At 43.1% G+C, this 13,771-nt stretch overlaps 1 protein-coding gene across 1 annotated transcript in view; it reads left to right on the forward strand.

Annotated features, from left to right (window-relative positions):
* Positions 1 to 13,771, forward strand: part of WIF1 (WNT inhibitory factor 1) — a 100,125-nt gene that overhangs the window by 69,667 nt on the left and 16,687 nt on the right. The window contains exons 5-6 of the mRNA XM_084759871.1: positions 6,146 to 6,254; positions 13,359 to 13,499. Of these exons, the coding sequence (XP_084615997.1) occupies positions 6,146 to 6,254; positions 13,359 to 13,499 (250 nt within the window). The remainder of the gene's footprint in view (positions 1 to 6,145; positions 6,255 to 13,358; positions 13,500 to 13,771) is intronic.

Here is a 13,771-nt window from a genome sequence, read left to right on the forward strand (position 1 = left end):
GCCCTGCAGTAGACCTGGAAGCTAAGGCCACCGTGACATGTTCTGGGATGCACTGGGTTTGTGCTTCTGGATCCTTCTCATTCATTTATCGACTTTTTTTTTTTTTTTTTTTGAGTACTTTGACTGGGCATGTCTCCAGCAATCTATTGGAGAAAATCATATCCATATCCCATTCTTATCCATAAGGAATCCACAACCGACAGGAGTTGGACACTTAGCCTAGTGGAGAAATGCCTACATAGAACGAGTAAGGCGAGGTTCTGTGCCTGGCACCAACGGAAACTTTGTTTAGTTGAAAAGAAATGATAAGATATTTGTGAACAGTTGAGCAACATCATCCGATGGTGTGTGTATTAAGGCGCATGCTGGTGGAACTTCGGAGAAGTCAGCCTAGGGGACGGCAGCAATGTGGCCATGGTGCGCTCCAGGAGATGACCCCTGTTGTAAATAAGACATGAAGAAGATTTGATCCAGCCTATGAAGGTGCTGCCAAGGCTAAAGACCTTATCCAGATAAGAAGCATCAGGAAAAGATTGAGACATGGCAAAAAAAAAAAAAATGATGTTTTAATGAGAATGCCAGGTTTGTCTTGGGGTAGATGTTTTTAAAAGGAAGGCAAGGCAGATTTATAGTAATGCCAATATGAGAAAGAAAAGGTGGGGTTAGAGTTGGAAGAGTGGGGTGAAAGGAAAGGGAGCAAGGGAAAGATAGCATAAAGAAAGGGAAGATAACGCTCTGATGCCTGACTATGAAGAGATGAGACATAGCAAGAAATAGCGCAAAGTCTTCGCCACTGGAAAAAAAGGATAGTACCATTCTCAGGCCTGAAGAAACCAGCTGCCTCAGAAGGTAATAAGCCAGACTTTGTGAGCACGGGTGTGGACACGAGGCCCAAGGAGAAAACATTCTGCACTTTGGCAGAAGGATGCTGCCAGTACACATTAAGTAGTAGCCATCAGCTCATTTACATCACTGCAATAACAGATCCGAGGCAAGCGCCTGTAGGGAAGAAAATTAAGCTATTTAGCTCGTACTTAGAAGACACAAGTCCATAGCCTGGGGCCTCTCAAGAGGGCAGCATATTACAGCAGGAGCAGGTGAGGTTAACGGCTCACGGCTCCATCCAGAAAGCTTGCGGGGTGTGGCAGGACCTCCTGCAAGGCCGCCTCAGTCCAATTTCATCATCTTGGAGCACTTTAGGAGACCCTCATACAACCAGAACAACCATCATCGCCTAAAAGGTATCTATAAGAGGACGTGAAATCGGTACAAAACACGAAGAGGAAAGGAAGGACGGGGTCCTTCTACGTCAGCAGAAGTAACGGCCTTTTACTAAAAAGTGGTCGGCTGTGATGGGAGCAGGGAGAAGAACTAACTAGGATTTGCAGAGAAAACAGGAAGTGGGAGGAGACCCAACGGTTCACTGAGTTTAAAGGATGAAATCTTGCAGAGAGGTAGCGAAAAGAACCCAGCAGAATGCGAGGTCTGGCCTTCTTCGGTCTAGACACGCAGGCGGCAGATTATTTTAAGCACTGGGCGTACTTATTCATTTTGTTGGGGTTTTAACTGCATACTGTTTCCTTTCTTGTTTATTTTAGTAGCTATAACGTCCAGCCTTCCACATACAGTACAGGGGCTATTTTACGTCCCTTTATACGTCTCGTACCTAGTACTCTGCCAATCTGAACTCTCTTGAACGCTATAATCATTGTAGACGGTTATAGTATGCAGTAGCGAGCTGTGAGAACAGTGATTGGCGGATAGTAGACACTCAGCAAGGATGATTTAAACTGTCACGTGATTTGTATCTGTAACAGTTTAAAGTCTACTACGATGCCTGTAGAGTTTTACTTTTCTCCCGTGACCACTAGGGTCAGCATCATGATAGAGGTTAATAGAGATTTGGGGGGCCATGGCTTTGTAAAAGGCTGCTCAGAGGTCTCTGCGATTACTATGCTTATTAGATTAAGTGTGCGTTGCAAGTCCAGAAGTTCAAAGGTGGAAAAGAAACCCTAGATTCCTCCCATAGTCAATGTCAGTCTCTGCTCTTTCTGTTTATCTGCCAAAGAAGCCCCAGCCCAAAGGGCTTCTCAGCCGGTCCACTTTGCTGTTCAAGTGATGTCTTCTTCAGTTTGGAAGGGATGACTCCAAGGTCAGTCAAGCCAATTGGAAGCAAGATGAATGGTTTCCAGTGCTCTTCCCTTGATAATATTTGGGTGCCTTTTATATTTCTCCATGAAAAAAAAATTACCGTGTGGCAAAGCAGTCCAGCAAAAAGATTTCATCAAGTTAATTTAAAAGTGAATTAATTATCCCCCTGAACAGACCCATTCTTTGTTTGAACACAAAGCGCTCTTTTCATGTGTTTCCCAAATAACTGCCCTCCTCACCTCTACCTGAATTTCCACTAATGTCACTTAATAAAACAAAACGTACTTTTTCCTAACAGCGGTTTCCAATATAACATGGCTGTTCCAGTTCGTGTGCTGACTTCCTTTTATCTAAGTAATAAAGCTATAATTTGTGAGAGTTGTCCCCAAACTTTAAAGCTAGTTCTCTGTTCTTTTTGGCATAGCATTTGGGTTTTATTTGCCTCCAAATCAGTTTTTCCAATGGAGAGATCGGGGTCTAAGAATATTTATTATATTATAAATAAGGTAAAAATGGAAAGTTCTGTCTAGAAGTTAGAATATGACATAAATCATAACATTCATTTGAGCAACCATTTTATGACTTTTTAAGACCTTAAGTTAGGTGAGGGATAGATTTACTCTCTGTGTTGGGGTAATGAAAAAAGAAATGTGTGTGTGTGTGTGTGTGTGTGTGTGTGTACACACACACACTATTTACATGGTAGTGAAGGGTAGACCTCTTTACAATGGTAAGTAAAGTTTTCAAAGAAGTCAGTATCAAGACCAGACAAAACACTGGTTAATTTCTAAGTGACTTTCAAGTTATGATTTTTAAAGGCACAATTAGAAGAGTAAGTAAAAGAGAATCCTTTGAAAATGCACACATATATAAAATAAAATGGGACTGGTAAGACAGCTCAGCAGGCAAAGGCTCTTGTAGCCAAACTTGACAATTTGAGCTCCATCCACAGGACCCACATGTTGAAGGTTGGAACTGGCTCCCAAAAGTTGTCCCTGACCTCCCCACGTGCTCTGTGCCACTGCCAGTAAATAAAAATACATTTAAATCATAGTAAAAAATTATTTAAAATAAACCAACTATGAAAGAAATTACATTATTGTCCTCGGTAAGAAGGATAAACGGACAAGCTTTGCTCTAACCACGCCCTTCTGTTGATAAAAGCCAAGAAACTTTTTTTGACCAGTTTGCGCTTGGAGACATTTTAGATCCCTCATCAGAACTGCAGCAGGAAACCATAGCGTGTACTAACTACCCAAAGAAACTAGATGGTACCCAGAAGCCCATAGTGTCGAACCTTCTGCCAATAAGGTCAGCGTGTTGGCCATCTAGAGAAATCCATTCAACTCAGACCCTAGCAGCCTCACTAAGCTAGGTACAGATAATGAACTTAAGGGGCCTGTGCCTTCCTACCCTGCACTGTGTGATGCTGTGAAGGCCCCTTAGGGCTGCATTTCCAGGACGGAATTCCTCCCAGACCCACAGTCTTCCGATGTTATTGAAAGGTTCTTTGGAAGAAACATTCAGAAGTCACTTTAATGCTAGTTGTTCCTCCCTCACATCCAAGGATCTGAGCAAAAGAAGCCAAGGGTACAGGTGGCCCAGACTGAGCTCCAGTGCACAGATGAGTGACCAGTATCAGTCACGCGGAACTGACAGTGGGCTCCATGCTTGTTAAGTTTCACTACAAATTGAATCACATACTGAAAATGTGCAGAAAGAAAAAAAAATTATATCTATCAGTTCTGGTTCAATCATGTTTTAATCTCAATGTTCCAGCTTTCTTCTTCTTAATAATATCATTTAAAACCCAAAGCTTTAGTTTCTTACCAAGACGATCTTAAAATTTTTACAAATGTAGCTTTTAAACTTATCATGTATATGGGGGAAGTTTTAATTTCCAAAGTGATAGAGCTTATGTTAGTGGGGTCACAAAGGGTAACTTACTGTGCAGGATCTGAAGTTTGGGTTTTACAGTATTTCAGCTCTACCCACGCAGCTGTTTACCGTCACTCTCAGTCCCATTAATAAATTCCTCCTAATGACTTTGGACACACGATGCATATTACACTGTGCTATTGTTGCTTGCTGTTTTACTATCCTTGGTGGCACAGATGACCAGAGTATAGTTAATTATATAGCATTCGGAACCAAGACCCTTCACAGTGCCACTTTAACTGTGTTTTAAAATAAAAATCTTTTCATGATAAATACTATGGAGCGAAGCACAGAGGGGAATGCAGTTGAAAAAACTCATTGGAAACACCTGGATCTGTGAAGACTGGTGTTTTTTCCGCAGGGACAGAATTACTATTCACCCTCCCCCTCAAAGGGATTCGTCGTAAATTGAATTACCTTTCCTGACAGCACTGCTTTCATGGGCTTCCTTTAGATCTCTGGCCTCCCTTCCAAGGAGGAGCAAGCATCTGTCTCTGACCCCTCCCTTCAGCGGATGAACCTAATGAATGAATTCACCTGACTCTGTCACTCTCCAAGGGAATAAACACGGTGCTTCTCTGGAACCTTTGTAACCACTGCCACAGGCCAAAGATGGGGATTCGGTTAATGGAGATGCTATTTGGGCTCTGTGGGCCCCGGGGAGTATTTCTTAGCTCACTGAACATGTAGACCGAATCTCCCGCATGGCGGCTGTGATCGCATCACTGTCCTCCCATGAAACCTTTGGTGTCTCACAGTTGACAGTGATTTAAAGCGGAAATGGTTTGAATCTCTTCTATGCATTCTTCATATTTTCCATGTTATAAAAAAAATTATGCTGAATGTAAATAAAATCCCATTCTTTACAAAAAAAAATCTCACTCAGTCCACATGTATGTACTGTAACTCATTTTATAACTAACCCATCCAAAACTCTGTCTCTACAGATAATGGCAGAACCACTAAACTTGCCTACTTCACATGGTAGAATGTGTGTCCTTTATAATTTCCCATTGTTCCTAAGCAAGATCAGACTATTCTTAGCATAAACCATTTTTTAAAGATTGTGTGTGTGTGTTATTGTGTGTATGTGTGGTGTGTGTATGTGTGGTGGTGTGACGTGCTTTGTGTGTGGTGCAGTGTGTGTGGTGTGTGTAGTATGTGTGTTTGTGGTGTGCATGTGTGTCCATCCTCAGCAGCCAGAAGAGGGCATCAGAAACCCTGGAGCTGGAGTAACCGCTAGAGTTGAGAACTACCCTATATGGGTCCTGGGAACTACACTCTGGTTCCCTGGAAAAGCAGCAAGTGCTCTGACCCATCATCTTTCCAGCCCCACAGGCATCGGAGTGCCATGGCCAGACTGTCCGTCAGTTTTTCCACATTGATGCGTACCTGAGTAGCAAGACTTTTTCTTAAGAACTGACATAGTGGGAAAATGAAAATATTTACATTGTAAAGTTTTATGGCTTGTTGTCATTGCAATGTTTTTGTTTTATTTTAAGGTTTTAGGCTTTTCTCTATTAAGTTGAGACCTTAAATATAAACCTTTCAAACTTAATGGCAGAATCCTTAAATTTGGGGCTTTAAGTGTCCTCTTTGCTGTTAGGTTTCTATTTCATTAATCATTATTTATTACAGCCCTACAAATTCTAACCAAAAGATTCCTCTCAGACTAAAAAATAATAATAATAATTAATGGTCCAAGTTGCTAAGATGGATTTTCTAAGGGCTGACCACTGACTGTTTTGATATGTCTTGTCTCCGTTTTTCTCCAAATTCTTTCAACAGACAGCAACTAATAATATTGTTGAAGTTAAATGACCTTTTGAGCAAGCTCTAAATAAATGCTTTGAGTGTTGTAGGTAGTCTGTTTTCTCCGAGCGTGGTTCAAACCAGGGGATGTGAATTATTGCCTACTTGATATCTTAGATGTTGGGGGCTTTGGAGCTCCCAGAGGGAAAGGGATTCCATTCCCATCACATTGATGGTTCATCAAGAATGCCTTCTCAATCGCTGTGGTTTCCCTGGCGCTGACCGGCAACGCCTTCTGTTTTAGGCAGAGTACTTCTACGAGTTCCTGTCTCTGCGCTCCCTGGATAAAGGCATCATGGCAGATCCGACTGTCAATGTCCCTCTGCTTGGAACAGTGCCTCACAAGGCATCAGGTGCGTGGTCTTTGCTTTGGAGATGAGGATATGTAAGGTACATTTGTCATCCATTAGAGCCATTGTGGGATGCTGTCCTGAGGAGAGCTGTTGGATTGCTAGCAAGCTGGTCACCATCCTTCAGGCAAAGGGTTAGGGTGAGAATAAAGACATGATGGGTTTAGAGATTCCTAATATAACCCAGACCACACGCAGTTCATTAGTGATTCTAGTTTTTTGGGTTTTGTTTTGTTTTGTTTTGTTTTAATGAATGAAGAAAGAGATAAACATGCCTGCTGAGATGGATCTAGTCAGCCGAGGAGTGTGCCTTAGCGCAGTGCACACACGTGACAAAGGTTCAAAGTGGTTGGGAGCAAATGATAACCAAGAAAAAGTTCCCCAAAGTCGCAGTGTCAGAAACCCCCAATGTTAGCACAGTATCAGGAATCCCCCAAAGTTAGCACAGCATCAGAAACCCCCAAAGTTAACACAGTGTCAGAAACCCCAAAGTTAACACAGCATCAGAAACCCCAAAGTTAACACAGCATCAGAAACCCCCAAAGTTAGCACAGCATCAGAAACCAGCCTTGAGGGACAGAGGGACACTGACTCCAGCTTTCAGACCTAACCATCCTACTTGGCTCAGAAAACCGTGGATGTGATTCGGTCCCAGCTTTCCGTCTTGTGTGATACCCACACGAGCGTTATCTAACTCGATCACGGTAAGACCAGAACTGTAGCTCTATTTCCTAAACTAAAAAAAAAATGAAGTCTCGAGCTGGGTGTGGTGGTGCATGCCTTTAATCCCAGCACTCGAGAGGCAGAGGCAGAGGCAGGTGGATCGATGTGAGTTCGAGGCCAGCCTGGTCTACAAAGCAAGTCCAGGACAGCCAGGGCTACACAGAGAAACCCTGTGTAGTCTCACACAGTGTAACCAATCTGTGCAAAGTCGAATGTTAGGAAACAGAAAGTACCCAGTGCTTCTTCTGGTCCTGTTGCAAGTGTCTGTGTCCTTACATTTGATACATCATGAGAAGCGCACAGTTTACACGCCCTTCTGAAAGTCGCTCTAACCCTTGAAAGGCATGGGAGTATTACAATATTCTATTTTGTGGATGTGCTATCATTTGTTTCTCTCATCGCTCATTTTTTATTAGGGAGATTTTTCCTTTTAGGGTTTTCATGATGTACATACCATGATAAATAGCCTTTGAAACTAACAGGGGCCCACTGCTATAAGGGAAAGGGCCTCATTTGTCTCATTTCCTGTGACTCCTCTCACAAGACTCAACACATAGCCAGCACATAGCAGGCCACTGCTGAATTAATGCAAATACTAAATTCTTGGCACTTACTTGTTTATAGTAGATTGTTGGGAGCCATATTTTTTCTGGTAAACACCATGATATGAGCTATTAACTTAAAAAACAAACAAACAAACAACAATTAAGCTGCTCAGATACCTGTAGTGCCTCCTAAAGGTCATACCTAGAATGTGGGAGTGCGCTAGGCTCACTGTAATCTCATCAGCATAAGTTATTAATTATGTTAACTACTTTGCCAATTTAAAAAGTGAAAACTGGCTTTTTCACACTGTTCCTTAATTTGGTTTTTAAATTTTCCTACCGAGACAGAGCATCTTCCCTGATTTTACTAGACTATGTGAAATAGCAGTGTGCCCTAATTATTTTTTATATTGAGATAATAGTGTTTTTGTTAGTCTGCAAAGCTTGTGACATATAATATGGGTTTACTTCTTTTTATTATTTTCTCAAGTTATTTATTTGTTTGTTTGTGGGAGAATAAAATCCATATTGCCAAACTTATCTTTTCCCTTTGCAATTTCTTCCCATTCCTTTTATGTTTTGAAATTAAACCCTGTCTCAGAAAGCTGTCAAAAGATCGTTTAAACACACTTCTAGTATCCCGTGACAATTTATTTTGGAAGTAGCCTGAGCTGTCCTTCGGTCATCAGCTTTCCTAACGAACATGCTCCACTGATAAGCCTCAGGTTTTACATTTCCCAGCACAGTGTCAGCTGTGGCTGTGGATTTGGAGCATTTTGAAATAAGTGATGATGATGATGCCAACTTTTATTTCACTCTTCGAAGAATGTTAAGTAATCTGTCAGGTGTCAAATCAGCCTCCCTCCGGGAGCTAACCAGCATCCAGAGAGTGATTAGGAAATGAGGCCCCCGTCACAGAGACTGGGTTGCTACCGCCCGCCGTTTCCGGTGGATCTGAGGCGTGCTAAGGTGAGACCTGAAGATGGTCTTTCTAAACACTGCGCATCAAGCCACTGTGGGTGCAAACAGGAGGGGAAGTTTATTGAAGTCATCTTCCCAGTGTTGTTGTGGGCGGTAGCCTCCCAGGGAGGAGTGCAGCCTGGGGCATTTGCTGCCACCTGCATGGGTAAAGGAGTGAAGACCAGGGCATTCGCTGCCTGTATGCATGGGTAAAGGAGTGAGGCCTGGGGGCATTTGCTGCCACCTGCATGGGTGAAGGAGTGAGGCCCGGGGCATTTGCTGCCCATCTGTATTCTGGAGAATCGAGTGCCTGAGACTTGTCATCCTGAGGACATGGACATCCTGTTCCAAAGACGCAGATATTTAGATTCCATTCAGATGGCATCCCTGGGTCTTTACTACCTACCTCACAGAGACAGCCAAACACCCAACTCTGAAAGTTCTTGGAATATGGTCACTGCATAAGCTCCTGCCATGGGAGGGACATGCTTCTTTTTAACCAAAGATAATTTTGAATAATTTTTTTCTTGGTCATTGTTCCCCCTTTTTAATTTAAAAAAAAAAAAAGGAGCCAAGAATGAACACATAGCATGTTGCTCAGTATCCACTCTTTATTTTAATTTTTTTCCTCTGCCTTTTTCTGATTGGTAAAACTCATATGGAAGCTTACTGCAACCCATTAAAAGTCATCAGCTCAGTTCACTACACAGCTACATTGGCTGAGCCCCCAATAAAACTGAAATCATTACATTTCTAGCTTAATGCTTGCATCTGACACCTCCCTAACATAAACCATTTTAGGTGTCTAGTAAAAGGATTCTTACTAAAATTCTATTTTTGGAGCTATTGACAGCAAATTTTGCACATCGTGTTGAGAAGATGCCTGAACAGGGAATTTCCAAATTCGACATCACTTTCTCATAATATGAAATCTAGAAAACATAAAGCTTAGAATCTGGGGAAAGTGCTTGCCACTCAGATCTCTGGCAAAAAGCTGAGCTTGGCAGTGCCCCAACTATAACCCCAGCTCTGGAGAGACAGGAACAGCAGGGTCTCTGCAGCTTGCTGGCCAGCCAGTCTAGGCAATTGGCAAGCTCCATGTGCAGTGAGAGAGGAGGGGAAACTGAGGAAAGCATCTGATATCAACTCCTGGCCTCTCTACGCATGCACGTGCACACACACAAACATACATGTAAAAATAGTAAAATAAAATTCAGAGGGGCAAAATAGATGCCACTTGAGGCAAAGAGAGACTTAAAAAAAAAAAAACAACAAAGAAACAGGCTTTCTTTGGGGACAAAGCAATGCCCCAATGTGTGCACAGAGTTCACTTTGCCCGCTTAACTCCTTTTGCCTCGGCATGCGCACTTATTTATTTACTTATTTTTAAGAAGCAGATGTGGGGTTTGTTTGCAGAACCGCAGGTGCAAGAAGTTTATGGGGATTTCCAGATCATTGCAGGGCAGCAATTCATTAGTTTCATTAGCTTGGTCGCCACAGTGGGAGAAGTGAAGGGACGGTGAATCATTAAAAAGTAACCAAGCCAGTGTGTCTTTGCTCCTAAGCATCTAGGTAGCACTCGTTACTGCGCTGGGCTGTTTTATCCCCCAGTCTGCTAAGCTGTTCTTTTATCCTACAGGAGCCTTTGTGCCTGGACATCTCTTGATCTTTAACAGTTACAAAGTGCCTGCCTTCTGGCATTTGAAGGGAACAAAAACAGGAAATACAAACTGGAGCGGTTCAGTAAAATTACTGAGTTATATGCATATCTTTTTTCCCATAAAGTCAAGGCCTTGCCTCTTTGGATATTTGGTCACTGCATGCAACCCACAGAGCAGTAGTATGTCTTAGGAACCCAGTGTGTAGACGTTTTTAAGTAGCTGGTAAGTGTCGGAGGGATGCCATCTTCTTGGTTGCTGTGGGCCAGAAGGAATGGTCCGTATTTGCTGAGAGACTGAATGTCAGCGCTTGAAGCACTGAATACTTAATGCTGAAAGTTTTTATATACATGTGTATGTGAGCATGCGTGTTCTGGGAGTGGGGGGGGGAGGATGCTAGAGCAGGTGTGTGTGTGTGTGTGTGTGTGTGTGAAGACCAGAGAACAACCTCAGGTGTCATCCCCTGGGGCACTATCCACCTAATTTGAGAGAGGCATTGCCCTGGAGTTCACCAAATTAGGCTATATTAGTCAGCCAATAGGCTTCAAGGGATCCCCCTGTCCCTGCTTCTCCTGTGCTGGGATTACAAGCACAGGCCACCATACCCAGTATTTAAAACACATTTTATTAGTGTTTTGGGAATTTTATAGGACCTGATTGCATCATATTTACACTCCCCTCCCCCAGCTCCTCCAAGTACTCCTCCACCTACCCACCCCCCCCCAACTTCCTGTTTTCTCCTCCTCCCTTTTATAACAGCCCATCAAGGATCATTTGTGGGTATAGGGCCTGTCCTGGAGCATGGCCAACCTCGCAGAGGGTCACACCTTTACAGGAAACGGACTCTCCCTCTGCCGGAAGTCATCAGTGCCAGTAACTCCTCAGCTGGGGGTGGAAGCCTGTGCCCGCCTCCTTCCTCTAGGACTGGAACTTTGTCTGGCTTGAGCTTGTGTAGGTCTTCTGGATGCTGTCCCAGTCTGTGAGTTCCTACCCGCCTTGGAGTCAAAGGCCACTTCCGGGTCCAAATGCCACTTCCGGGTCTTACCACCTTTCTGCCCCGTCTCCCCAGGAGATCCCTGAGACTTGAGTGAAGGGACATCTCCACTCAGTGCTGAGTGCCCTGGTCTAGTATTTTCTGTACCTTCACCACTTGTGCACACACAGCGTCTTTATGTGGGTTCTGAGAATCCAGCTCATCCTTCATACTAAGCAAACGCTTTAGTGACTGAGCCATCTTCCCAAGCCCTTGTTTATAATTCTGTGATTATAGGACTGCGTTCCTGCTTCCTCTCACCTTCTACCTTTCTATAAGGGAAGTGGGTCAAATGACAGGATGCTCTGAGGTGTAAGAACCCTGTGCATCTGTGTGTGGAAGGGGTATCAGATATGTTTCCGTGTACTTCTCCATAAGAGTTGGTTTATGTGCATCGTGCATTGATGTACACTTGAGAGCTGTGTAAGTTAATCTGTTTTACCTTTCCTAAATTGTTCAGCCCAGTTTAGATTATACAGCCCAGACTGCCCTGCCGTTCACAGCATCCAGCCTCATTTCATTTAGCCTTTGGTGAAAGGGACCTCTAGCAAAGGCCCTACCGTTGCCAAAGGACATGATTCTACTTCTGCTGCCTCTGGCAGAGCCTGTGACTGCACTTTTGTGTTGCGAACACATAAAGAAGGTTGCATGGTCAGCTTGTGTGCTGCCAGGAGCAGTTCCCAGCTCTTTTCTTCTTCTAACCCTGGAAGGTATAGTCACACTCCAAAGGGGAAAGGTTTGTCCTGGCTTAATGTGATAAGCCCATGATTGGTAGCTGAGCCCACAGTGCAATACTCTCTATACACTCATTGGCAGTATTTTTGATTGATTGATTGATTGATTGATTTTGATTCATTGATTGATTAGAGAAGAACTGGAGTCTAGTAGTCAGCTAGATCAGTCTTCCTCAGTGGGTGGCATGATAATCCAGTATGTTCTAGAAAGTTCCAGAGTCAGTCTTCTCACCCAATAGCCAACGTCCAATTAGACCATTTCACCTAGTGACTTGTGACTATTATGAAATTGGCAGCCTCCTCATTCTCTTTGCACAGAAACATGGTGAGTTGCCACGTCCTGCCTTGTAGCTTTGTTGTCAACACCTGGGAATGACAAGGACCTAACAGGTACACAAGTGGCTCCACGCCAAGAGGCTAACATGGATAGGATACAGCCTATCCATGGCATTAGCTTTGCACACCAAACACCCCATTATATTGACAGGTATCTTGGGAATATAGTAACCTGGTTGAACCAGTCACACCTGGAGTCCAGGCTGAATTGCAGAATATTTTCAGAGAATTTGATTTCTAACTTTCAAATCAGAATTAAAAAAATAAACTAGTGGGCTATTGTTCCAAGGGCTTGTTTAATGGAAATTGTATTATATTGTATATTATTATACCTATTTCTGGCTCTTTGGGGGATGGAAATCATGCCCCCAAATGCCTCATTCTAATTAATACTTTTATCCTTCCTTTTTGCATCTTTAATTTCCATAACAAAAAAAAAGTTTTTTGAGACAGGGCTACTCAATATAGCCCAGGCTATCATGGAACTCACTCTGTAGACCAGGCTGGCCTTAAACTCACAGAGATCTGCCTTGCTCTACCTTCCAAGTTCTGGGATTTTAAAAAAAATGCCATCTTTTAAAAAATAAACCTTTTTAAAGTATGAAAACTGGTGCTGGAAAGTCAGTCACTGCTCTCTTACAGAGGACCCAAGTCCTTTATCAAGTGGCTCACAACTGCCTGTAACGCTAGCTCTCAGGGACCACCCTCTTCTTGCCGCCACACACCTACACATATGTGCCCATACACACATGAGCACATATATATCACATACATATACACACACATACATTAAAATAAATTCTTAAAAGGATACACAAGCCAATCTTATTAACACAGAGGCTCTGTCTCCAAAAAAAATTAATTAAAAAAAATATAGCCCGTTCTGCATTAGTGGAACACAAATTACAGAGGGTCATTCATTCTTTTTCCAATCAAGATGGTGCATAAGTTCAACAGAGAATGCCCAGGTAATAAAAATATCATCTCAACTCCAATGGAGATACAAGAAAATCACAGAAATGAGAACTTTTTGCTTCTTCTTGGTCTCTGTTTCTGTGGTTTCTACAGAGCCGAATCAATTGGCTAAACTGATTTCACAGACTCTCTTTTCCTTTCAGTTGTTCAAGTCGGTTTCCCGTGTCTCGGCAAACAGGACGGGGTGGCAGCATTTGAGGTGACTGTGATTGTCATGAATTCGGAAGGCAACACCATCCTGCGGACCCCTCAGAACGCTATCTTCTTTAAGACTTGCCAACAAGGTGAGCATGGCAGCACTCAAGAGAAGGCTTCCAAAGTAGGGAGTCGCGGGCTTGTTTTGTTTTCTTTGCAGATATACTTTCTAGGAAAAGGATAGTAAACACAGAGCCTAATAACAATTACGAAGATTCTCTAAGGCTTTGACAACACTTACGAACCTCAGGGATTCCAGTGTGCTATCAAAGCATGGGCTTCCCGCTTTTCTAACAACGTTTAGGAGCCCCCCCCCCCCCACGCCAGGTGTATCTCACCCACCACCCTGTCAAAAGCTGTA

Source organism: Acomys minous (genome assembly GCF_964271855.1).
Source record: "Acomys minous genome assembly, chromosome: 15".
NCBI lineage: Eukaryota > Metazoa > Chordata > Mammalia > Rodentia > Muridae > Acomys > Acomys minous.